This window comes from Prionailurus bengalensis, chromosome B1 (assembly GCF_016509475.1).
Source record: "Prionailurus bengalensis isolate Pbe53 chromosome B1, Fcat_Pben_1.1_paternal_pri, whole genome shotgun sequence".
Classification (NCBI taxonomy): domain Eukaryota; kingdom Metazoa; phylum Chordata; class Mammalia; order Carnivora; family Felidae; genus Prionailurus; species Prionailurus bengalensis.
The window spans coordinates 204,252,565-204,276,452 of NC_057344.1; the positions used below are offsets into that span (position 1 = coordinate 204,252,565).

The window sequence follows — 23,888 nt, forward strand, 5'->3', positions numbered from 1 at the left end:
CTGGGGGACCCTCACCCTCTCTCAGCGGGTCTTTTCCAGGGCTTGACGGAGGCTCGTCCATCTCAAGGTCTCAAGGGCCAGGGCCGCGGGTCGCCAGCGGGGCTGGGAAGGTACCGCAGGACAACGGTGAACTCTGCACCCAGACGAGGGGAACCGGCCTGGATCCCCAGGAAGGCAGGGGGCGCTGCCCGCAAGAAGCAGCCCCACAGTGGCAGCAAGGTTGGCGAGGCCGGAGCACAGGGGACGGGGCAGTGAACAGACAGCGTGACTGTCCCTGGGGGGGGGGGGGGGGTGGTCAGAAAGGAGGGCTTGAGAGCCAGGCTGGTGGTGGGCTGCAGTGCCCCCTGGGGCTGGCCAGCAGAGGTCAGCAGCAGGAGGGTCAGCCAGGGCAGGACACCAGGGCCGTGGGAGCCGTGAGGCCTACGGAGAGAACGCATCACTAAAGGCACCAACATTCAAAATTAAAAGACAAAACTCACATGGTTTATCAGTAAGAGCCCATCACACCTGCTGGACAGGCCCCAGTCCTGCCTGCCTGCCTGCTAGGCCCAGATGCCCAGCCAGGCCGTGGCATCCACGGGCCGTCAGTGAGCCTGCCTGGCCTTTGTGGGTCCCTGGCGGTGGCCTAAACCGGGGGGGAGGGACTCACGTAGTTCAGGCTGAAAATCACCATGGCTAACAGAGGGTCCTCCTCTGACCTGACCACGGAGAGAAAAGTCTCACTCCGAGCCACCCCAGATTGGGACAGCTGAGCCTGGAGCGTGGAGGTGGGGGTGGGGAGGTGTCCCTGAATCTGCGCCCAGGCCCTCAGGTGGAAGGGCAGCAGGGACATGTGTGGGCACTCGGAAGGGCCCCTTGTCCCTTCAGTGGGTTCTTGGTTCAAGACCTGGACCCCATCAGCTCCCCTAGGAGCCCCTTCCTCTCCGGGCCCACGCAGCACCCCCCAGGAAGGCTCAGGGCTGCTGTACTCCTCTGGGCCTGGGTGCCTGGCACGATGTGCTCGGGATGTTTGCAGCGTGAATGAGTGACTGAAAGGTCCCCCAGAAAGCCCGCAGTCCTCAGGCAAAGGACCTGATCCCGGGGCCCTAGTGCCAGCTCTCAGCCCCACCGGAGGGCCTTTCTGCAACCACAGCTCCAGGGGCTGCCCCTGGCCCTGGCCCTGGCCCAGCACGTGGGGGGAGGCCCAAGGGAGAGGTAAAGGACACCTGCCACCCCTCCCGTGCCTATGGTCCTCAGCAGGGCACACAGGACATAGCCAATGCAAACCGCCGTGTGCCTGGAGAATGCTCCCTACCACGTGCGTGGCCTTGCAGCTTCTGGAGAGGGCAGAGGCTGACTGGTGATGGTAAACACTCCTCAGGAAGAGCTGCTGCCCCAGGGCCCCCGGGCTGGGGACCCTCAGGCTAGCCGAGGCCCCTGCCTCCAGGGGGCAGCTGCCGGCCTGTGGACATCACTCTGTGCTCAGGGCCCTGGCAAACTGGTGGCCCCAGAGGAGGTGTCTACACCTCTCGCCTCCCCTCCAGCCAGCACGTCCAGGGGAGTCAGGGTGAAAGGCTGGACTCCAAACGTCTTCTCAGGTGTCAATGGGCACGGGAAACCCCCAGAGCTTCCGGAAGCGGAGCCCTGAGGTCGGGCCTCCGAGGACAAGCACGAGCTAGGTGGGAGGGCCCTGTCTGTCCTTGCTGGGGAGGGGCTCCATACCTTGGCACAGCTGCATGGCCTGCGGGGACCCTCAATCTCTGTGGGATGGGGAGGCAGAGGGCCGGGGGCTGGGTATCCAGCAGTACCTGCAGGGAGAAGGGGTAGTTAAGCCCCAGCAGGAGGCCGGGGGACACCCGTGTGGCCACACCCTGTAGACCTGTCTCCCCGGAAACCAACACCGGTCTGAGATACTTAGGTGTGCTGGCCCTACCCAGCCGACCCGGAGCCCCAGGTGGGAAGCGGGGATCCCATCGAGGAGTCTCTGGCACCTTCCAGGGGCAGACGCCAGTGAGCAGAGCCTATCACAGTGGGTGGGAAAGTTTAGCAGTGGAAATGCTCCAGTCTGGGCGAAGGCAGGGAAGCACATGGCGTGTGGCGGGGTCACAGGGAGGGCTATTCCCGTGGAAGGGGGCGGCGATCATCCCAGCTTGGACTGGCTCACAGTGGAAGGAGGCTGGAAGCGGCCCAGCCAGCGCTGCAGGGGTCGTGGGTGCTGTAGGGCCCAGCTCACTGTGCTGGCACCACCACCCCTTTCCCTACATCCGCGGGGAGCTCAGACTGTGACTTTCGGCCTCCGCCTCGGTGGGCAGACCCCAACCCCGACGGCCCCGCCCATGCCCCAAGAGACCCTCAGGCCCGTGGGGGGTGAAGGGCTGAGGACCTCGGGGCCCCTAGGGCACGTGGCCACGAGTGGCCTTCGGTTTCCTGCTTGGGAGGCCGGTGGGGAAGTGCCATCCAACCAGGTGGAGGGGCTGGGCCGGTAAGGCTCCCAAACCAGGGGGAACCACAGGAGACGCTCATGGCTGCCCAGAGTCTTGGGCGACACCACCAAGCAGGCCCACCTCTGGGCCCACGGGCACCGGCAGGACGCTTCATCCAGCAGCGCTCCGACTACCGCCAAGCTGCCTGGGGGGCAAGGCACAGCCCTCCACCCCACACCTAGAAGGGCCTCAGGGGCTTCTTCTCGAGGAAAGCAGGGTCTCACCCTCTCCTGAGGGTCCCTCTGCCGTAGCGGCAGGAGGGCGAGCGGGGGACATGAGCAGCAGGGGCTCTGGGCCCTTTTCTTTCTGGAAGTGACAGGGAGACCACGTGTGCTCAGGCGCGCCAGGCAGGGTCTGGCTGTCCGTGCTGGGACCAGGAAGGGGGACACAGCCTTGGTCGCTCCGAGGTACCATCAGAGGCCCTGGAATTGCATCACAGAGGAGACAAATTTGGGGAGATGAAGTCACCCCCATCAAATGTCTAGAACACCTGACGTGAGGACGAAGGCCCAGCCCTGTGCAGGGACAGGGGGTCCTGTGGCACCCGAGGGCCCGTGCACAGAGCTGCTGCACAGCCCCGGAAGCCGGAAGCCCATGTGCCCGGTCACACGGCGGCAGCCCAGGGGCAGGGGCCAAGCTGCGCGAGCGCACTTATCTGGCACCGGCCACGGCGTGGGCTCCGAGGCCGCCCTGCTGAGGGACCGGGCGGGCCACTCCCCCCAACGGACGGGAACCCATGGCACTAGGGGTGCTGCCTGTGCAGGCTGCCGGGTAAAGCAGCTGCACCCCAACATTACCAGACACCGACTCGCCACGGCTCCCAAGGAGGGGCCGAACCAGGGCTAAGGAGGACGGTGCCCCATTCTGCTGACTAGGCAAGCCTTTGGGGGGCGGCGAGTCCTTGAAGCCAGAACAACTCACACACTCAAACGGGTGCACCAGGAGCCCAGGAGCCCGCGGGGCGTGGGGGAGACACGAGGCCGAGGCACGGCCCCCTGTGAGCACTCCAGCCCTGGGCTGCCCTCACCACCCTCCAAGGCCCCGGCACCCTTCACCCCAGCAGCTCATGTCTGTGGGGACCTCCTGGGACGTGCCCAGCCCCCCCTCCCCGGGCGCGGGCCAGTGTGGCGGCCACCCCGCCTCCCCGGAGAGGCTCTCCACAAGCAAGCACGCCTCGTACAGCAGCGTGTGGTGTCATTTCCCTTTAATTCAGATACACAATGTTCGCGGAAGTTTAAAAAACTTAAACACACGTCGCTTGTCAGTCCTTCCCTCTCCTCTTGGGAGTGGACGGTCAGGTCCAGGCCAGGGCTCCGGGACGTGCCCCTCACAGCCTCGCTGGCTCCCAGCAGGCGGGGACGGAGGTGGCGGGGCGTCTCGGGCTCACACCCGCGAGCACGAGGCAGCGTGCACGGACAGGCGGCCCCGCTTCGCCCAGAGCCAAGCCACTTGCTGCCGGTCGACGAGGCCACGGTCCTCCAGCGCCAGTGGCCGCCACCCAGTCTGCACCAGGAAACGGCAGTGACTGTCCAGGGCCAGGTGCTCCCAGAAGCGCTTGGGGGGAGGGGGTTCCTTCGACGCCAAGAAAAGTGACAGGTGCACAGGGGAACGGGACCCCTGACCCCTCCAGGCCACTTTCACGGGTCACCGCCGTCTGAGCGGCCCACTCCCCGCTGAGGCCGCGCCCGGGCCGGCAGCACCAGCTGAGCCCTCCTGAGCTTGCCAGAGGGGCCGGGCGGCTCTCACACCGCTCCCCTGCCCCTGCCCATTGCCCCATAGACAGAACTGCCCCACTGTCCCCCTGGTCGGTAGCCATGGCTTCGAGGGCTCACCACAGAGGGAAGGACAAACACCAAAGCGAGGATGTATGCTAGGAAGGACGCTCGTGGCATTGAGAGGAAATGGATTCCACTCCCCCCAAACCACAGAGCCCCCTGCAGCCGCCGCAGAAGGAAGCATTGCCTGCACGATGGCCGAGAGCAGTTACCGCTGTTCAGAGTCCGTTCCGATGGAACCAGCAACAGGGCTCACCGCGGCTGCCCGGGAGAAGCCGCCCCCGGCCCTGGGGACTTGGAAGTGACAGCCGGCAACGGAGGGGTGCCTGGGTGCGGCGGGGGTCCTTTAAGAGGCAAGGCCTCGTGACGCTGCCCTCCGGGTGTCTGAAGGGGTCAGCCTCGTTCATCCTCTGTGAAGGATCCATTTGCTGACAAAAACGTGATGGGGCAGGAGGCGCGGGCTCTGGCAGCCGGGGGTCACCTGCAGCCCTCAGTGGGGCGGTGGGGGAGGGAGGCACGTTTCTGGAGAAGACACGCTTAAGTGCATTGCCAAACAATTCTGCCCTGGTTTCGTTCAAGTCCATCCTGATATTATCAGCAGGAAAACAAAAACAGCCCCCCCCCACTCCCCACAAACCTGCCAAATTGGTATTTTCAACAAAATTTGGATTGATGATATGATCGCTGCTTGCTATAGACTTCTAGTAAGCTGATAAAGTCCTAACTTCTTGTGCAGAGAGCTGGCCAGGTGGACCCTTTCCTCAGCAGGATTTTAACGAGCAATGACACCGCTCCCAGACACCTCCGTCAACGCAGCCAACTCCACAGGGCATGTCTGAGAAATAGAACTTCTACAAAGACCTTACGCGGCCAATCTCGTAGCCTTGCACGTCTGCGTATTGCGATACACACAGAACTACAGACTCGCACATATGCACACACATACACACTCACCCGTGGCCAAAAGGACTTCACTCACTGACTCCTCTCCATCTCCCGAGCACACAGGCCCGTCTCTTGGGTGGCACCTGTGGCCAGAGCCGGGCTCCGGGCCCCTGTTAAGAACCGACTATTTCATGGCAATCAAGGCAAAGCCAGTTACACTTCAGGCGAGCCCAGTGGCATGGACTCTAAGGGGAACGGTTCCAAACTCTACATTCACAGTGTTACTCCCTACAGACGTAAACTCCTCAGCAGGAACAGCATCAGGCCTGGGTGCTCCCATCTCCAAGCCGCCGAGGCGACAGGGGTGGGAGGCAGCAGGTTCCGAGCACTTTCCTGTGCTCACACACGTTCCAGCTGACTTATGGGAAAAGGCAGGAGGAGAAATGGGAGCCCGGAGGGAGTGAGGGACAACGCTGACTTCCCTTCTGTTAAAGTGCCCTTATGGTCCTACGCATCAAACACGTGACCCAATTCTATCGCTCGTGCCCTGGCGCGGTGGGGCCTCTGCAGGGCCTGGTGGGAAAACCCCACACCCCAGTAGGCCCCAAACTGTTGTTGCAGGAAAGGGCAGGAAAGAAACAGAGCTCTGGGGCAGTTGGGGGGGGGGGGGGTCGGGGGTCTCCAGGCCCTGCAGCTCGCTGTGTGGCCCGCAGTGGGACGTCAGGCCTACACTCAGACACAAGGGTCGCTAACCACATACCGAGACTCGTTCTCTTTCTTCTCTGCAGACTCTGGAAGATAGCTTCCAAATTATCTCCACTTACCACGTGAAATACCCAAAACGCTGTCTGCACTTAAACTCAAGACCAAACTGAGCAGCCTGGCATTCACCACATGACTGGCCTCCCTCTGGGGGCCGACGGCAACCACAGCCCCACTTGTAGGCACCCGAGCTCCTAAGCCAAGGTCGACCCAAATGTCCAGGCCTCGTTTGCATTGAACGACTTGGCTGCTTTGGGGCTGGAAACAGAGCTGGTCCAGTGACCTGGGTCTGAGGGGCCATGGGCTGGCCAGTCGCTACCCTACCCTGTCTCCTTCCTGCCCCTTCCCCCGAATGAGCCCCACCATGGCTCCAGGGGCATAGGTCTACACCCTCCCGGGCTGGAAGGAGGCCTAGCAGATGTGCTGAGCTGGAAAAGGGGCCAAGGAGCTGCTGGGGCCTTTCCCTAATGGTTGCCAAGAAGCCAAGCTTTGCTCATGACCAAGGCGTGCAGACAAATGTAGCTCCATCACACGCCTGGGCCCTAACAACACAAGAGGGGCCACGTGGGAAGCAGATCCCGGCAGCAGCCAGACAGCCCTGGGCAGCCATACTCGGCTTGGGGACAGGAGCTGGAGGGCACGAGGGCTGGAGACAGGCTGCCCGCACCCAGGCAGGCTGGCCTTGTCAGCTAGGTGCCGGCACGGCTGTCCTTCGCCGCTGGGTGGGGGCTCTGGAGCCGTCCTAAGGACGAGGGCGCCACGGGCAGGCACGGGACAGAGGAGTGGGCACTTTCCGGCCCCCAGCGTGTGGCTGTGTGAATTATGATGCAGACGTCGGATCAGCAAACGTCTCTATGCTCTTATCAGACGTGAACGGCGTAAGGACGGACGGACGGAGCACGCCGCAGAGCCCACCGGCTGTTACAGGGGAGGACAAGGACCAGCTGGGGCGGCTCGGCGAGGGCTGTCACATGCAGCACAGACTTGCGATGCACATACTCTACGCGGGCATAAAAAGTTACCTTAAAATTAATCTCTTTACTGATATAATTAAATTTTCAATCCTGAGAAGAAAACAGAGAAAGGGAAGCACGGCGCTGGGGGTCGCGCTCCCAGCCCCCCACCCGCACACACCAGTGCTCGGTGAGGCCCGACCCCGGCTGAGCCGCGGAGAGCGCTCTCGAAAGCCTGATGGCGCCACCTTCTGCCTATGGGACAGCAGAGAGGCCGACAGCCAACCTGCAGGACCGAGGACATTCGTCCCAGACGCAAGAGCAACCACGAGCAGGCCGGGCAGCGGGAGGAGGGGACACCTGGGCGGCTGGCATGTGACACGAGTGCAGCACTGAGGGTGAGTGACACACAGCTGCTCCCGCTCCCCGCGAGGACTCGGGCGCGGCCCCACGCTGCTGCACGTGTTCCCGGCACGCAGCCTTGCCGCCAGGGGGCCCTTCCGCCACAGGGCAGAGACGGACACCGCCTGCCCGGCCACGGGGCCGCTCGAGGGGGGCCCGTGTGTGGAGCCACGCCGGCGCGGGCAGGCCCCCGGGCTCTGCTGCTGCCCCACGTGGGCACTCAGCACGAGGCGACTTTGTGGACGTTCCGCAAACAAGTCAACAGTCGATGGTATGGGTTTCCCGGAGCCGTGACCACCTCGAACACGGACTGGAAGGCCCGGCGGTCCAGCTCCTCCTCTATCTGGTGTCTGTAAAAGTCTGTGGCCACCAGGCAGAAGAGGTTAACGTCCACTCGCTCCAGCTTGCCCATCCTGCTGATGACGTGGGGAAGGCTGGCAGGGGAGTTAAGGGAGCAAGGCTCGAGTGAGGGAAGAGCGGTCTCCCAGGTGCGCCTCCCCGTCCTCACCAGGCTGTCCTCGCCCGGCACAGGTCGGGGCCCAGGAGTCCCGAGAGCCACCGGAGCAGCGGCCGGCAGACCCGGGTGGCACGGCTGGAGCTGCCTCCCGCCTCAGCTCCCACCAGCCACGCGGGCAAGGCTAAAGGACGCTGCCCTGCTCCGGCTGGGGGAGCTCCAGGGAGAGGGTGCTCCAGTCCACAGCACTTACCTGGCCCGGCTCCCTGCTCGGCGCCGGCCGCGGCCGCGGCTGCTCCCACAGGCCCCGCTCCCGCTCGGTGAGAGCAGAGCCATGCCCCCCCGGCCCGGGCCCTCCCGGCAACACTGAGCGAGGCCGGCCGCCAGCAGCAGGACAGCCGTCTGCTCAGAGGCTCTGGTCTGTCTTGGGGGAAGGCTGCTGAAGGAGAACATCCCCTTTTGGCAGCCAGCGCTTTTGGGGGTGGGAACCAGATCTTCACTGAAGCCTTTTACCCGAGAGAATGACACGGGGCACGATGACAAGGAATAATGAGAAGCAGCATCAGCCACCACCCCAGCTGCACGGGGCCCTCGACTGGGGACGGGGCGGGAGGGAGGGAGGGAGGTCCACAGGGAGCTGGTGCCACCCTCCCGCCCCTCCAGGCAGTCCTGGTCAGTGTGGCAAACGTTTCCTTATCAAGGCTGCACCCCCCTCAGGCTTAAGGTATATGTCATTTTGACATCTGAGTTTCCGGCAAAGGTTAGGTTCCAAAAACTTTAACGGGAAGCATCAACCCAGACACAGACAGAAGAGACCACGGGACTGGTAAACGGGCCCCGGCCCGGACCCGGAAGGATACACGGCGGAGACCCAGGGGCTAGTGGAAGCACTGACGAAGAAGCAGGAGAGGCTCCACACAGCCATGGCCACCGGGCTCCTCTGGGTGAAGTTGGAGAGGGACAGCATGACCCAGTCCCGGACCATGGACGACTGCCCACTGCTGTGCAGGGTCTGGAAAACCTGAGAGGACGAGAGGCCCAGAGGGTCAGGGGCCACAGCTCCACCGAAGCAGGGGTGCTGGGTAAGGGGCGCTGCAGGTCGCAGGGTGAGGAGTGGGGCCCACCAGCACCTGCACCAGGTCAGCGCATCCAGATGTTAAAAGGCATTCGGTCCGCAAAGTCGGGGCTTCCCCTGGCCCGTGACCCCGTGCCCTCACCTTGTACACAACGGTGGCCATGAACTGTGGGTATGGCTGCTGGTTGGACAGAAATTCCCCAATGACTTTGTTCATGACATCCTGGGGTGGGAAGAAGTCATCTAAAAACTGAGGAAGGATCCGTGCCACCACTCTGGCTTCACAGGGGAATCCTTTCCTGACCCTAAAAGGAGGGGACACAGGTCAGAGTCTGGCCCCACCTCAAGAGGGCCTCATGTCTGATGCCAGCTGGGGGGCGCCCTGGGTCCCAGTATGTTATAAACGTGTTGCTAACAGGCAACCCCCTCCTTACTGGCCTCACCAGGCACCTGCAGGTGAAGGCACGGCTCGCGGCCCCCCAACCTGTGTGTGGGCTGAGGCCTCAGAAAGGGGTTTCAAAGTCGTGTCAAGTTATAAGCAACAGGGGTTTGAGATGGTGACATTAGAGATAAAAAAAGTTCATAAGGAGAACACCATCCACGTTCCGTTCCGTTTCCATCCATGTCCAAATGCTGTGGGTGTCTCAGCACCCCGTTCTGATGCCAGACCTCTGCAGTCAGCAAGGACCCCTCTTACCTGACCCCTACCCGCACACTCTCCTGCTGATGCCCTCCACGCCCCGCTGCCCCAGATACTACAGTGAGCACCTCAAGCGATGCCTTCTGGCCAGGTTTCTCCATTTGTGCCCACAGAGGAGCCATACGCCGCTGAAAAGTGCCGGAACGGCCCCAGAAACGGGGCCCATGCCTCCTAGGCATGCCCAGACCCCCCCACCTGCATGCCAGCTCTGGCCCAGCAGGGGCGAGGCTGCTGCTCTGGACGACACCCACAATCAAAAGCTACCTCCCATCAACTCAGTGTCCCCCCGCCTGACGTCTGGAGAGTGACCACACTGCATGCCTGACATCACTCGCTAAAATGTTGGTGTATTTTGTTAGCCCTGGGATGCAAGGTCCACGAAGGCAGGGACCCAAGTGTGGGCTCCCCTGCCCGTCACCCGGCTGTGGTCGGGCTCGACAGATCTGTGTGGAACAGAAGATGGCTATAAACACTCATTTTAAATTTCAACACAGAAACAGACTGCAATGCTTGGCTTTCCAGAACACCTCATGTGGACCGAGCGGACGCGGGGAAAGCTTTGGCTCAGCGTGCTCTTGTGAGAAAAAGCCAGAAGCCTCCTGCTGACTGGGCCAGAGGGACAGGCCAGGCTGAGTGGTGCAGAATGGGCCTCCCAAGGCTGCAGACGCATCACGTAGTCTGCACTGGGAGGCCTGGGGCAAAACGCAGGGTGTGGTCCTGGGGAAAGAGCCTGACAAAGTGCCCAACCCATTTTCCAGAGCTGGCAAACTGAGCCGCCTCTGGACACAAGTGCACACAGTGGGGGGGGGGGGGGCTGGGGGTGGGGGGGGGGGTGGCAGGGATTAATTACCAAGCTCTCAGAGATACTTTCCTTTGCTGTTTAAATCTTTACCCCGGTCTACCGAGCACGACTCCTGCAAGCTGCTGTTAATGATGCTCCGGGGCTGTGCTCCCCAGGCCTGGGGCGGGGAGCGGTGTGTGTGGGGGGGTGCGGGCCAAGCCTGCTTTGATGGTGAGACTCCCCGCCCAAAGGCAGCAGTGTCCCAGACATCTCCATTACTGCTCAGAACTCCACGTGCCTGTCCGGTTCACATGCCCCACCCGATGCCTCCACACTGACAGGGGCTGCCCCCAACCTTCACGGGGGAGGGACACCCCAAGCTCCCCGGTGCTGGGGGCCAAGGACTGGCCGCTCCCGCAGAGCCAAGTGAGGCGTGTGTGCAGTCAGGGGGAGAGCGGGGAAACCGCGGGCCACGGGGGCAGGGCTGAGAAGGGAGCAGGTGCGTGCGAAGGCAGGCGTTTCTCACCTGTCGAAAAGAACGGACACACGCTCCATAGCCACAATCACGGACTCGCTGTCTGGGGCGGCGGGGCTGGGGTCTGAGGTTCTGCCTGGGCTGATTTTCTCCTTCCCTGGAACAAATCATTGTGTACTGTTACTTGCTCTGAAGACCACGCCTTGAACCCACGTGGGAGTTCAACGAAGCCTGAGAGATCATGTGAAATCAAGTGACAGGAGAGCTCAGCCGCCCAGGGCCTGGCCCCCCCCGTGGGTACATGGGGTGCAGTGGTCAGTCTGCAGACCTGCTCCCTGGGCTGGGCTCTGAAGCCTACACAGCAATGTGGCCTTGAGCCAGTAAACGCAAGCCCCTGCTCTAGAATCTTCCTGAAGTGCGGTGGGGTCGTGGGGTCTGTGTCCAAGAATGAACATGCTTCTCGCTCACTTGGACAGCAGATCTGTATGGTCTGGAGTTCGGTGGCACTGAGCTGGCAGGCACAGGTGGGCCCGGGCCAGTCTCTGGGGACCCGTACCCCACACCCCGCACCTGTGTACATGCAGGTGAGCATCAGGCCCAGGGCAGCCATGGCCCGGTGCGGGCTGTGCACGTTCACTCTGTCCACACTCAGCTTGACCAGGGACTCGGCATCCAGCCGGCACAGCTGTTCGGAGAGCAGAAGACGCTCCAGGCCCCGCAGGACGCAGTGGTAAATGATGGACGGAGTGGACTCCTCACTCCCGGACAGCATCACCCCACACATCTGAACACAAGGAAGACTTCTGGGTCAGGCCCCCGCCACTCGTGCTTGCTCCTCTGAGAGTACCACCCGCAGGGGACAGAGCGCGCACACACGTCCGTTCCAGAGGAAGGCGCTCACCTGAATTACTGACGCAGAGAATTCTGGGCCTACGTCCAGGGGATAGTTCTCAATCAGGTAGAAGGCGGTGGCACACATCACCAGCACGTGCTGTTGGCTATGAACATTCACGCAGCTGAAACCAGGAGATACGGGCCGGTCTGACGGTGCGTGTTATGTCGCCAGGACCTCCGCCCCCGTCCCCACGGAAGGGGGCCCACCTGGGCCCCAGGACCTGGTGTACCACCCCGCCCTTCCCCCGGTCCACGCCAAGACCCCCACGCAGCCACTGCCACTCACTGGGCTGCCCCTTTGAGGTTGGACAGGAGGTAGTCGCTGATGACAGGGACAAGCTGCTTCGCTGTCTCATCCAGGAGGTCACACTCCAGCACGTAGAGGGCGCCATGCAGGGCCCCGACCCTGCTGGGCAGGTGGCTGCTCCTCAGTGTGCTCTCCAGCAGCCGGCTGACGGGCTCGGCCACGGCCTTGTCCTAGAGCACAGGCACAGGAGCAGAGGCTTGCCCACGACGGATCGGGAGAGGCCAACAAGGGGCTGACCTAAGCTACAGAGGAAGACTGGGTGCAGGAGCTCCGGCAGCAGGCCCCCCAGAGGCCCCTGAGCAGGCGTCCGGGTACCCGGCTGGCGGGAGCATCCCCGGCTCCCCCGCTGACCAGAGCAGCCCCTGTGCCTCACCCGGTCACGCCAATGCCGTGTCCGCGCAGACACCTTCCTCCCGGGGCCTGCGGTTTGGGCAGCACCAGGGAGAGTGGCCCGAGGGACCGGCCGCCGGCGGGAGCCCTGCTCTGTGTCTCTAATGCGCTCCCCTGGCGGACGAGACCCCACACGTGTTGTCACAACGCGCCCCACCTGACGCCCCGGGAGAGGATGCTGGCAGCTGGCATCTGCTTCCTCGGGACCTGCCGCCCTGCGCCCCCTCCCCCCCCCCCTTTACCCTGTGTCGATTGTGCTTCGATTTCACCGGGGTAAATCCCAGCCATGAGTATATGTGAATCCTCCCAGAAAAAACGCAGGGTGGTCTTGGGGACCCCTAATGGTAGTCTGCACTGACCTGAACCAAAATACTACCCGTGGCCGTTAGCACCCTCGACACAGTAGGGCGCAGCGGAACCCTCGCGCTCCATGCCACATGCCTCCCTCAAGACGCTCCTTTTAGAGAAGAGGCAGCCACAGGAAATGGTGTGGAAGTGGGGGTGACCCCAGGGCTCCACAAGCCACCCCACTTGGGAAAGGTGGCTACTGGCACCTGAGGGTCCCTCCAGGCCCCGCCAAGAGCAGACGCACACGCACCACGGCGGTGCGACGCCTTCCTAAGGACGGTTCCGCCGTGCATCCAGCCCCGCCTCTGGAAGCACCGCCAGGACGTGCAGCGAGGGACGCACACTTCCTGACACCGTGTAAGTGTCTCAGGAGGAAAAGACAAGCTTCGGAGCGCGGCTGCCTGCACAGAGGCCCATGCATGCACGTCAGGGTGGGGAGTCTGTGTCCATGCAGCAAGTCTTGCCTTAGGGTCTTCTTAGAAAATGATGATTGTTTATTTGATTTATTGACAACACAACATTTGTCTAGGGGGACCTGGGTCTGAGCACAAAAACACAATTACAATGAAAACAAACCCAGCAGCTGAAATCCCCCACAAAGACAAAAGGACCCCTTCAAGTCCAGCTGCTTTGACATGTCTCTCGACGCCCGGAGGGCACACACTTTGAAGTGATGTGCTCACAGAAGGCAGGCCAACGGATTCATTGTTTCTGTTCCCTGATGGTGGCACCAGGGCTCTGGCCACCCAGGATGGATGATACCTGCCTGGGCACTTTGGGTCAGAGGGATGAATTCTACGGGGGGGGGGGGGGGGGGGGGGGGCCAAGCCAGGAAGGGGCTAGAGTCAGGGCTCTGGGCCACAGACGTGGACTCAGACCTCTGCCATGTCCCATGTGACCTGGTCTCAGCTTCCTGGGGCCCAGATGAAACAAGAGCTCACCTTTGTGAGACTAGGCGAGGAGACCTGTTCTCATGGTCACTGTCAGGACAGACAGGACTGAGCGGGAACACGGGGGAGGCAGAGGGACCGCACCACCGCGCCCCACACAGGGACCCAAGCCCCTGGCCGTGGCAGCCCCCACATGCTTGGTGGATGAATGAGTCTCCACCACCAATGTGAAGATGGGACTCCAGGAAACAGGGAGCAGAGGCCCCACAGATCTCGGGTAAAGGCTACGAAGCAAAGAGCAAGCACACACCAAACCCGCACAGCCTGGAGTCCAGCTGTTTCCTTCTAACGGCGGAGGTTCTGTCCTTCCCTACGCTGACCAGAGCAGGCCCCGTGCAAACGCCTTCATGTGCTCACATCACGTCCAGTTAGCCTGGACCGCGTGGTGACGGACGCACAGAAAAACGGGTGCACGCCGCGCCGGCTGAGCTCTGATCGAGTGGGCGCAGAATAAGGAAGAACGCAAAAGCAGGCAGTCTGCCCTCCCGCTAACAACAGACAATGGCATCCGGACATGGGGGACAAATGCAGGGTTTCTGGGGTAAAATGGCCCCCGGGAGGGAGGTGTGTTGGCAGGAAGCACGGGAGCCGGCAGCTCTTCAGCAAAGGGGCGTGGGGGGGGGGCGTGGGCAACTGAGGAGGAGGGGCCGGTCGTGTTGGCGCTACCCACACCGCGATGACCCAGAGCCAAGGGGTACAAGAGCCCTAAACCAAGGCTCGCCCACCATAACACGCTTCACGGTGACCTACAGAAAGGCAGGGATGTTAGAACCGAGTCCTCCCACTCTCCTTCCGGGTCAGGCCTTCCAAGGCCGAGGCTCCCTACGGCCACAACATGCAGCCAGTGCGAGGTGGCCTCCGCACCGCCTGGGGCTTACCATTCCGAGGACGGCAGCCGCCTTGCAGGTGGCAGGCACCAGGTACTGAATGAGAATCTCGTCTTCTGCAGGGTGCGCCCTCCTCAGCTCGGTCAGCGTCAGATACATCATCTCAAACTGGGTGCGCTCAGTGAACAAGTCTGAGACCACTAGGAGCTGGGGACGCAGAGCATTCAGACAGGAAGTAAGCCACAAAGTCCAAAATACATGTGCCAACATCCCCGAGACATTTAAATATGGGAACTGACAGGGGCCCTGACTGGAGACGTACAATCCAATGGGAACAGGTAACGTGAGGAGCGGGCCACCCAATATCTTCTTCAAATCCCCCTGCATCTGTGCGGCCCACCGGGGGTGAGCGCCCGGATCTTAGTCACGACCGCGGCGGAACCGCTGAGAAGCTCTCTAGCTGTTATTCTGGGCAGCAGAGGGGACAGGCTCTCCAAAGCCCTGGGACGGAGGAAGGGGCAGCTGTTTCAGAAACAAAAGCTTGGCAACTCAGTCTCCCCAAAATGTTCAGTTCTCTGTTGTTCACCTCTTCACATGACACCACCTACGCATAAGCGTCACTGAGGGGAGTGCGTGTCTGCTCTTTAGGGACGCTGAGCCTCCTCAGAGGCCCCGGAGGAGACAGCGGGGCTCAGCAAGTCGCCACAGCAGCCCTTCTGAAGGTGGACGTGGTGGACCCTGGAGGACCTCCCGGGTTTCTCAAGGTCAGAACCACTTTTGTGGTAACATCAAGACCCTTATCCGCCTTTTCACCTCTGTTCTCCTCTGACCACAGGGCGGTGTTTTCTCAAAGTCCTTTCGTATTACTATCAGGCTGAATGCGGAGCAGATAGACTGGAGCCTGCTTCAGATTCTGTGTCTCCTCTCTCTGCCCCTCCCTGGCTCAATCTCTCTTTCAAAATTAAATAAACATGTAAAAAAAAAACAAAACCAAAAAAACCCCAAACCTCAAAAATTATCACTGTTATTTCAAATGGATTAATAACTTACAAAAAGGCCTTTATTACAGGTGCTTGTAATTTATTGATGAAAAAAAAAACTGTAAACTTTTATTACAAATTAAAAAAGAAATTCTTAAAACTCTCAACTTGACCAAATGGAAAATAACTTAAGAGCCTTAGAAGGTGCGAACTGAGAACAGCCAGGCTCAAAACTCCCGCCTGCAGGTACCGGGCAGAGGTGCCACCGAGGCCTAGGTGAGGGAAACCCGTGCCGCAGAGACCGCGCAGATGGTTGGTGGTAGGGGGTCAATGGGCAGGAAACAGGGACCCAGGGTCTTCAGCTTCAGACTCCTGCTTGCTTCTCATCAGACGATGGTAAAAATGCTGATGTGGCGTCTCACGAGGAGCCGTTTGCAAACCCCACAGATTTCACTTCCGGCACCGTCAACACTGACGGGTGTAACCCACTCTCCGGGGTCCCCGCGCGTGCGGCTGCCTTGGTCCGCAGTTGACGACGGCTCCACACCAGAGCCTCTCAAAGGGGGTGTGGTGGTGGCACTGTCTGCACAACTCTCTTCTGACAAACCCGACATTTAAGAAACAGACCCTTGTGGAGACAAACGTGGCTATGTCACGTGGCCTCGAGAACCGTGGTACGATGGGACACTCCTACACTACTTCCACTGTACCGAAAAGGGCATCGTTGGGCCACGGATTGGAAAATCGGAAACGGCCGCTCCACTGGCTGGAGAGCTGCTACAGGATCATCCTGCATCTGTGAAACCCTGAGAGTTCCTTCCCGGGTTCCCACAGACCGCAAACTCTGCGTGAGCGTGCAGTGTCCGTACTGGTGCCTACGTGCAAACACCCGTATCTGCGTGTGTGCCGTCACGAGCCCCGTGCGCATGTGCGGGGCAACAGGGGAGGCAGACTTACAGATCGGACCACTTCGCTGATCAGGATGATGGGGGTCCTTCTGGCTGACCCTGACGGCAGGATCCAGCGACTATACAATTCAAGCAAAAACTGGGAACAGGAATGGATGTCGACTCCAGCCCGGTGCTTCCTGCAGAGTACGCAAGACGAAAGGCCTGTTTCAAGGGGTGCCCCAATCACATCAAATGACTGATGGGAAATTTCAAATCGCTTGAAATGAACGGCAGATAAGAAACCTGGAGTTGACCGGCGATGTGGGTGGTGATGCAGACGTGGGGACGTCGGCCTCCTCCTCCTCCTCCTCCTCCCACTCTTCCTCTCTCAGGGGCGTGATGCTGTTCCCCAGCCACACGGAGTGAATGGACACCTTCAGGAGACAAGGACACAGGGCTCAGTGGTCAGGGCATAGGTGTCGGTCCCCTGAGCTGCAGACCCCCGTGCCCTTCCTGTGCTTGTTCTGGGGATGGCGGCAGCAGTGCTGGGAACAGGAGTCGATCTGTCCACCGGGGGGGGGGGGGGGGGGTGCCCCTCCCCCCCCCCCCCCCCGGCAGGGCAGCGTGCTCCCACGTCTGCTCTGTTCACGAGGGGGCCCTCTGGCACATGGCATGGCATCCACACTGCCAGCGAGTGTGTGCTGCATTCCCACCACCATCCGGGACACCGGCCCCCATTCCCACTCTGCACGGACAGCCATCTCCCCTTCCGACCCCACCCGCCGTGGGGGACTGGCAACAGGAGGGCAGGCTGGAGGTGGCCACCGTAGACGGACTAGGGGCTGCAAGGCCTCAAGCAATCTTCAAGCTCTGAGAGAGGGTGGCCCCCCCGCTCTCCTCATTCCCCAACAGCCAGTGACGGCTCAGTGTGGAGGGATTCGGGAGCCAACTGGCCTGTTAGCAGGGCAGGGTGGGCTCAGGGCTCAGCCCCAGGTAAACGCACTACACTCAATTCTCGGCGGCTAGACGTGAACACAGGTGCTGAAGAAAGGACCCAGCCGGGCAAACATCCGTGTACCAGAATAAGGCCAGGCGCCACCCCCAGAGCCAACGTTGCTCACTCATAGCCTGCTCCTCAGAAACACTCCCGTAGAAATGACACTGAGCTCCATCACCTCAACTTGTCTCAGGGACAGAAGCTTCTCTGCAGGGACAGAGCTCGGACGGCCTGCCTGTGACTCCTTGATCATAGAGGAACGTGTGTGGGCAGGAAAGGGTGGGACAGAGGAGGCCTTGGGTCTCTGCTGCAAGCCTGTGCCCCGAAGGGACGGGGCTGCCCTCGGGACAGACCAGTATTTCCAAACCCTGCTCTGACCAGTGTCCTCCGCGACAACAGCTAACAAGAAAACAGTCCCGCATACCTGCTAAGTAACCCAGTGAGGTTTGAGAGGACACGGCGTGGACAGAGCAGCCATCAGGCTGCCACACCGAGTCCTTCCGCCCAGCACACACACCCCCTCACAGCTCCAGGGGCCACGTCCCTCCAACCTCACTGTCATATGCGTGACTGTCCTGTTTTTCTGACGGGAAAACCGAGTATAGTTCAAGGTGACCCACCCAGTAAGCCGTCACCTGGGGCCCAGAGCCAGCCCATCCGCCACACTGCACTATGGGACCACACTTCCCTCTGAGCTGGCAGCTGGGACACTCGTGGCGAAACTGGTGGCCCCTCAGAACACGGGCCCCTCTCTGTGTTCGCCCCACCCGTGCCGCTCTCGCCTGTGTGATGCCCCGGACCCAAGTCTAACTCACACCATCTCGCTACCTTTGCACACGCTTACACCAGTACGTGCACGAGACCCTTTAAGTCCTCCTTGGAGTAGAGCATATAGGAACAAATAAAAGAAAAACGCTCCTTTTATTTAAAAACCACACGTAACTTTTCCTCTGGATGTACTAAATGGCCCGGATCCAAGGCTGACAAGGGACGGCGAGGAGAGCTGGGGGACGTGACCGGCCACGCGGGTGTGACTGACCTGGCCGAGCTTGTAGCTCATGTTCCCCAGCTCCCGCTCAGGGTTGATCTGCAGCAGAAGCTTGTCGTGGCCGATGAGGGCACCTGCGGGCGAGAACACCGTGAATGCTGCCCTGCGTGGCGTCGGCCCGGCAGCGCCTGCCCAGACCCGCTGGCAGGATGGCACAGCTCTGTAGAGCCCAGAGGGTCTCTGGGGTTTTCTCTGCCATTTTATAACCCATTAAGCTGGGAGAGCCAGTGGGGCAATAGTGAATGATCACTTTTTCTCTGTAACAAACCAGCTTAGGACTCTGCAGGGGAACTGGTGGGGGCCCGAGCTGCAAAAACCAGTTGGCAGCTGCAGATGGTGCGACGGCCCAGCAGGCGGGCACTCTGCTCTGGGGGCCAGACCGTGTCAGTGGGCAACAATTCCCAGGACCCTGCTTTGGTGCCCAGGCTGTCCAGCTGTGCCCACCAGAGTGGGGTGCAGGCAGAAGCCCCTACTCAACCGACCCATCTTCTCCACAATCAGTCTTTTACACCCTCCACACCCCAGAACAAACGACCCCTGCCCCTGGCTAACCCCTAGTTAACCCTTTGCCAGATCCAGCATCAACACGCCGTCTTCCAAGAGGCTTCCCGTGCCCCTTGCCCTGGCAGCACGTGCTCTGCTCAGGGCTCCCGGAGCGCTGGCACTCCTCCTGGCACCTACTCTCTCCTGCTTCCTGTGACACCGGGTGAGGCCACTTCTTTCTCCTGGTGGGCATAATCCTCACTGGATCTATGGCCATCCAAGTTCACAGTCCTGACTTTAATTCAATGCCCCGGTAAGTACACTTCTACACAGAACACTTTCTGGATAATGCGTTTAAGGTGCTTAAAATCGCAGGATCTAACAATTCCTAAAATAAACTAGGGGATCAGAAAAACGCTGCGCTAAAATATTATTTTTCAACAGAAAACGTGTGCACACAAAATTCTCGTCTTGTAACGCAGGGTGACAAACTCGAGCGCCCATTTCAGGGGCAGGCACACAGCCTGCGGTGCAGACAAAGCAGGTGCAGTGCTGGGGGAGGGGACGGCAGCCGGGGACGGAGAGCTCGGGCTCAGGGGCGCCCGGCCCCAAGGGGCTCTCAGAGAGTGCGGCCTGCCCTTGCCACGGTGCTCTCTCCCAAGAAGCTGGAGGTTCACAGGAATCACTGATGGACTCTGATTTTTCATGTAAGGGACCAGTTCTGCTTCCAAAGGCCTGACTGGGGAGAGACACGACTCCAGGTCAGTACCAGACTCGAGCTCCGCGAGGCTGATAAAATTCCCTGGTCCTGAGCAATACTCGTGGTCATGAATTAGGGCAGCACATTTAGTATCGCAGCCTCCTCTTTAGTATTTCGGGCACATTCTCATCCCGGCCCAGGGACGAATGGCCTGTCCTCCCACAGGTACCTGTAGTAGCTGGAGAGAGAGAAGGGACGGGGTCCCACGCTTGGTACAAGTGATGGGTGGCGACATTCTCTCTCTTCGAAACCATTGCTTGGATTTCTTGCTCCACAATTCCTCTGATAATGCTCAGCTTCCTCCCAAACCTGAAGTTCAGAACAAAGGTTAAAAACAGTATTTTCCTTCCATCGAAACCTCAAAAGCCAAAAACCCCAGGGCTTCCTCCAGCTTTGCCTAAAGGAAACACAGGCACCGATACGGCAAATGGCACTTCCTTTGAGGCGATTCCTGTCCACGGGCCCTGGGCTAGCCCTCGCTCTGCCAGAGTCCGTCCTGAACACTCAGGCCTCACTGCCACGGGTCACCAGATCACCTCTGGATCTGCACCTCTTGCGGCAAGCAACACGCACAAGTGTTGTGTTTGTAATTCTGGCAAGAAGGGCAAGGGCCCGGGGAGGAGGTGCCGGTCACTCTGTGTGCCTCGCTGGCCTCACCTGGTGTCGAGAGCTTTCAGGGGCTTGTTCCGGGGCTGCTGCTCCAGGCAGCTCACGGCCGGGTTGCCGGCCACGGGCACAGTCATCGCACTCAGCACCAGTGAGGTGATGGCCTGCACGGCCAGGACGTTGATCTGGGTCCTCTCCGTGTCTTCCTAGAAGGAGAGTCCACGCTTTACCAAGTCACGAGCGGCCAGACACCCACCTGCCCACAGAGCCTGGAGGCCATGGTTCTCAGGCCACGTGGTCTTGCGGGGAAGAGCCCCGAGCGCTAGGGGCACACACCTCCCAGCAAGGGTCCTGTTTTGTCTGCCCTGATGCCGCAGCCTACACGCATCTGTGACTTGAAACGAATCTAATGGGCAAATGTCCACCTTTCAAAACAAGGTCTCTTATAGATACAAATCTCCAAACACAAATTACTTTTTAAGAAATTGCCCTGAAATTTCCTCACTAATTTTAGGGACTTTGCATATGACAACCTGTTAATTCTACACATGAATTTAAAGACAATCTGGTGGCACCTGGGGGGCTCAGTCAGTTAAGCATCCGACTTCGGCTCAGGTCATGATCTCACGGTTCATGAGCTCGAGCCCCACACTGGGCTCTGTGCTGACAGCCCAGGGCCTGGAGCCTGCTTCAGATTCTGGGTCTCCCTCCCTCTCTCTGCCCCTCCCTAGCTCGTGCTCTGTCTCTCAAAAATAAATAAATGTAAAAAAAAAAAAAAAAAAGACAATCTGGATTTCTGACACATGTCTACTCTTTGAACATTCATTTCTACAAGTTTATACCACAGCTTCTAGCAGAATTAGGGACTCCTATCCCGTGACTTTCAATATCTCAGGCTTTGCCTTATCAGAACACGGCTTTTGCTAACATTATAGTAACATAAGGTCCCCTGACATTCCAAGACGCTTGATAAATCTCTGCAAATGACGCAGGTACACATGCGTACATGGTCTTTATAACGAGCCTTTTCATTCGATTCAACCTCCACACTGCACCTGAAAACTGATAAACGGAACTCACAAATATTTTCAAGAAAGGGTGTAACCATTCTGACCCTTAACATGTAATGCACTACGATGAACTGTACTGGGAACCCAGTGGGAACCCAGGGTTCCACTGGGAACCCAGGCCACTCAGACTTGGGGGGGTGGGGGTTGCTCCACCCGTGTGTAGACACCAGTCTAGTATGAACTGGCTAGTCTTCTACAAACAAGACCAAGAAAACGAGCGTGCAGCCCTTCTTTAGGCCACCACAAACAATCCATCAGCTGTTGTAACTGCCCGTGTGCCAACCAGTGGACGCACGGGCCTGCACGCGGCCTTACTTCCGGCGGGCTCTCCTCCTGCTCCATCACGAGGGGCTGAGTCACCAGGACACCGAGGAGGGTGGCCCACGTTTCCTCAAACTGGGTGCGGCTGGTCCACCCTAGGAATGTAAACGTCGCGTGAGACGGAGGGTTACCCGCTCCCCAAACTCCTAGATGTGAGGGGGCAGCTGGGCCTGACCAGACGCTGCCCTGGGGCACATACAGCAGCCCCCTTGCCGCGCACGCCAATTCCAAAATGCCGCCACACTGCCAGCTCCACGCCACCAGCGAGGACACGGAGGCACACGTCTGAGGCCACGCAAGCAAGCGGCACTGGAGGAGTTCAGCCCAGGCACCCTCTCGGCCCTCCGCTGTGGAGATGTGGGGACGTCCCAGCGGGCTACCCTGGTCGGATTCAGAACTGCTTCTGCCCTGCTTACAGAGGGCTGGCAAGTCTTCCACAAAGTCAGACCACCGCCCTGGGCCACGGGCTGCGTAACCCTGTACGAACAGCAGACCGCGAACCGCACGCTGGGAGTGGGTGAAGTGCGTACTCTGCGAATTCCATCTCGATAAAGCTGCTCCAACTAAAAACGTAAAAGCAATGGTTGCTCTGACCCCATCTCAGAAGAGCGGCAGATTAAAAAAGGATGGAACGTTGCAGGGGCGCCGCATCTGCCGGGCCGCCCACAAGCAGCATCGCCACCGGCGGCCCTCACGGAGCGTGTGAGGAGTGCTCGTGTCCGAGAGCCGAGCGCTGCCTGTTCCCGCTCGTGACCTGCCAGGTGGGGGTGGCCGTGCCACCGGTGTCAGGGCCACAAGTGACGGGGAGGGGGTGCTGAGGGCAGGAAAACCAGAGCATCGACCTTCAGGATCCCCTTGGTAGAAGTGGACACAGAGGGAGACGGAGTGACTCAGATGGGGAGTGGATGCAGACAGCCTGACCCGGTGAGGCTGCTGGAGATACGGAGGCCTACGCCATTGATTTACGGGGAAAAGAACAGGAAGCACACAAAAAAAGGCATGAGCAAAGGCCACATCAGGAAGGGACGGTAGAGCTGTCCGGGGTCTGAGTGACAATTCAGGCACGAAGATGCCTGGGTGAGAAAAGGCACGGATGTCACACAGGGTGGCCAGGAGGCTGCCTGGTAACCACCTCCAAGGAGAGGAAAGAAACCAAGCTTCCCAAGGCTCTGGCCTTGGGTCACCGCTGGGTTTCACTCTGGACAGGGTCATGAACTGTCTGCTTCACTAAAAGCAAAAGTAGACGCGAGAGGGTGTCGGCTGCCTGAACCTTCTGGGATCGGAAGAAGCACAAAATGTGTAGAAGCCGGAGACAAAGGGCGGGCCCATCGTGCCAGCAGATGTCCACACCCGCCTCACAAGACAGACACTCCAGATCTACCAATTACGACCCTCCCACCAGACCACACGTCGAGCCGCACAATGGGGACAAAAACAACGTAACTTCCACCGTGCTGCAGAAAGCGGGCAGGAACCCTGACCCGGAAAGTACTGATACGATTTACTGAGTTGCTAGGAGTGTCTCTCTTAGTTTCTGAATCCGTTGTGACACCGTGGATGACAAAGCCAGGGGTCCCGGAGGTGGAGGTGGCCTGCCCCCTTCACCCAGAGTCCCGTGCCGTCTGACACAATGCAGTCTACCTTCCCCCTGCTCGGCCGGCCGTGCTGGCTCCACCCTGCCCCGCCTGCTCGCCCTGCACCGGAGAGAAGGGCATCGGTGACCACACAAGAGCACACGGAGACAAAACCGCCCCCGCCAGGCAGGACAGCAGCGCGGGGCACAGACCGAACTGGGCCGCACACCATCCATATCACCAGGCGCCGGGCCTGACTCCAAACAAGCCTGGTGTATGAAAACTTGGCATTTAACCGTCCCCCCGCCGCCCGCCACACCCAATACCACACCAACCTGGCGAGAATTTTTCATCGTGACAGTTTTATACACACTGCAGGGTGCACTATTCGCACATGATCACATCCTGCCCCAGCTCCTTATGGAATAACCGAGAAGAAACGGGCAAGAACACGCCTTGAGGTCTACCGTTTCTGAAAGAGAAATCCAGACTACCTAGAGTGTTGATGCGATAGATGAACTCTTTAAAGACCTCCTTCTCCTGGAGGAACTCCACTGGGATCTCAGGAAACGCCGTGCCAAAATCCCCTCCCGGTTTGGGTGACCATCCAAGTTTCCAAACCTGAAAGATGAAAAAGAAAGGGACCCCAGTCAAGTCAGGACAGCCATAGTGCGAGGACACCATGAAGTACAATCTCTCTAAGCACGGTCTCCCTCCGG

General features: G+C 60.0%; 1 protein-coding gene across 1 annotated transcript in view; it reads right to left on the reverse strand.

The window, feature by feature from the left end:
- Positions 1 to 3,649: 3,649 nt before the first annotated feature.
- The window catches only part of HTT (huntingtin), a 149,621-nt gene continuing 129,382 nt past the window's right edge, over positions 3,650 to 23,888 (reverse strand). Inside the window, exons 53-67 of the mRNA XM_043573106.1 lie at positions 23,664 to 23,790; positions 21,590 to 21,690; positions 20,256 to 20,410; positions 19,768 to 19,907; positions 18,347 to 18,429; positions 16,614 to 16,744; positions 16,378 to 16,507; positions 14,492 to 14,647; positions 11,905 to 12,095; positions 11,626 to 11,740; positions 11,295 to 11,508; positions 10,776 to 10,881; positions 8,911 to 9,073; positions 8,554 to 8,714; positions 3,650 to 7,673 (exon numbers count right to left, since the gene is read on the reverse strand). Of these exons, the coding sequence (XP_043429041.1) occupies positions 7,460 to 7,673; positions 8,554 to 8,714; positions 8,911 to 9,073; positions 10,776 to 10,881; positions 11,295 to 11,508; positions 11,626 to 11,740; positions 11,905 to 12,095; positions 14,492 to 14,647; positions 16,378 to 16,507; positions 16,614 to 16,744; positions 18,347 to 18,429; positions 19,768 to 19,907; positions 20,256 to 20,410; positions 21,590 to 21,690; positions 23,664 to 23,790 (2,187 nt within the window). The 3' untranslated portion in view covers positions 3,650 to 7,459. The remainder of the gene's footprint in view (positions 7,674 to 8,553; positions 8,715 to 8,910; positions 9,074 to 10,775; positions 10,882 to 11,294; positions 11,509 to 11,625; positions 11,741 to 11,904; positions 12,096 to 14,491; positions 14,648 to 16,377; positions 16,508 to 16,613; positions 16,745 to 18,346; positions 18,430 to 19,767; positions 19,908 to 20,255; positions 20,411 to 21,589; positions 21,691 to 23,663; positions 23,791 to 23,888) is intronic.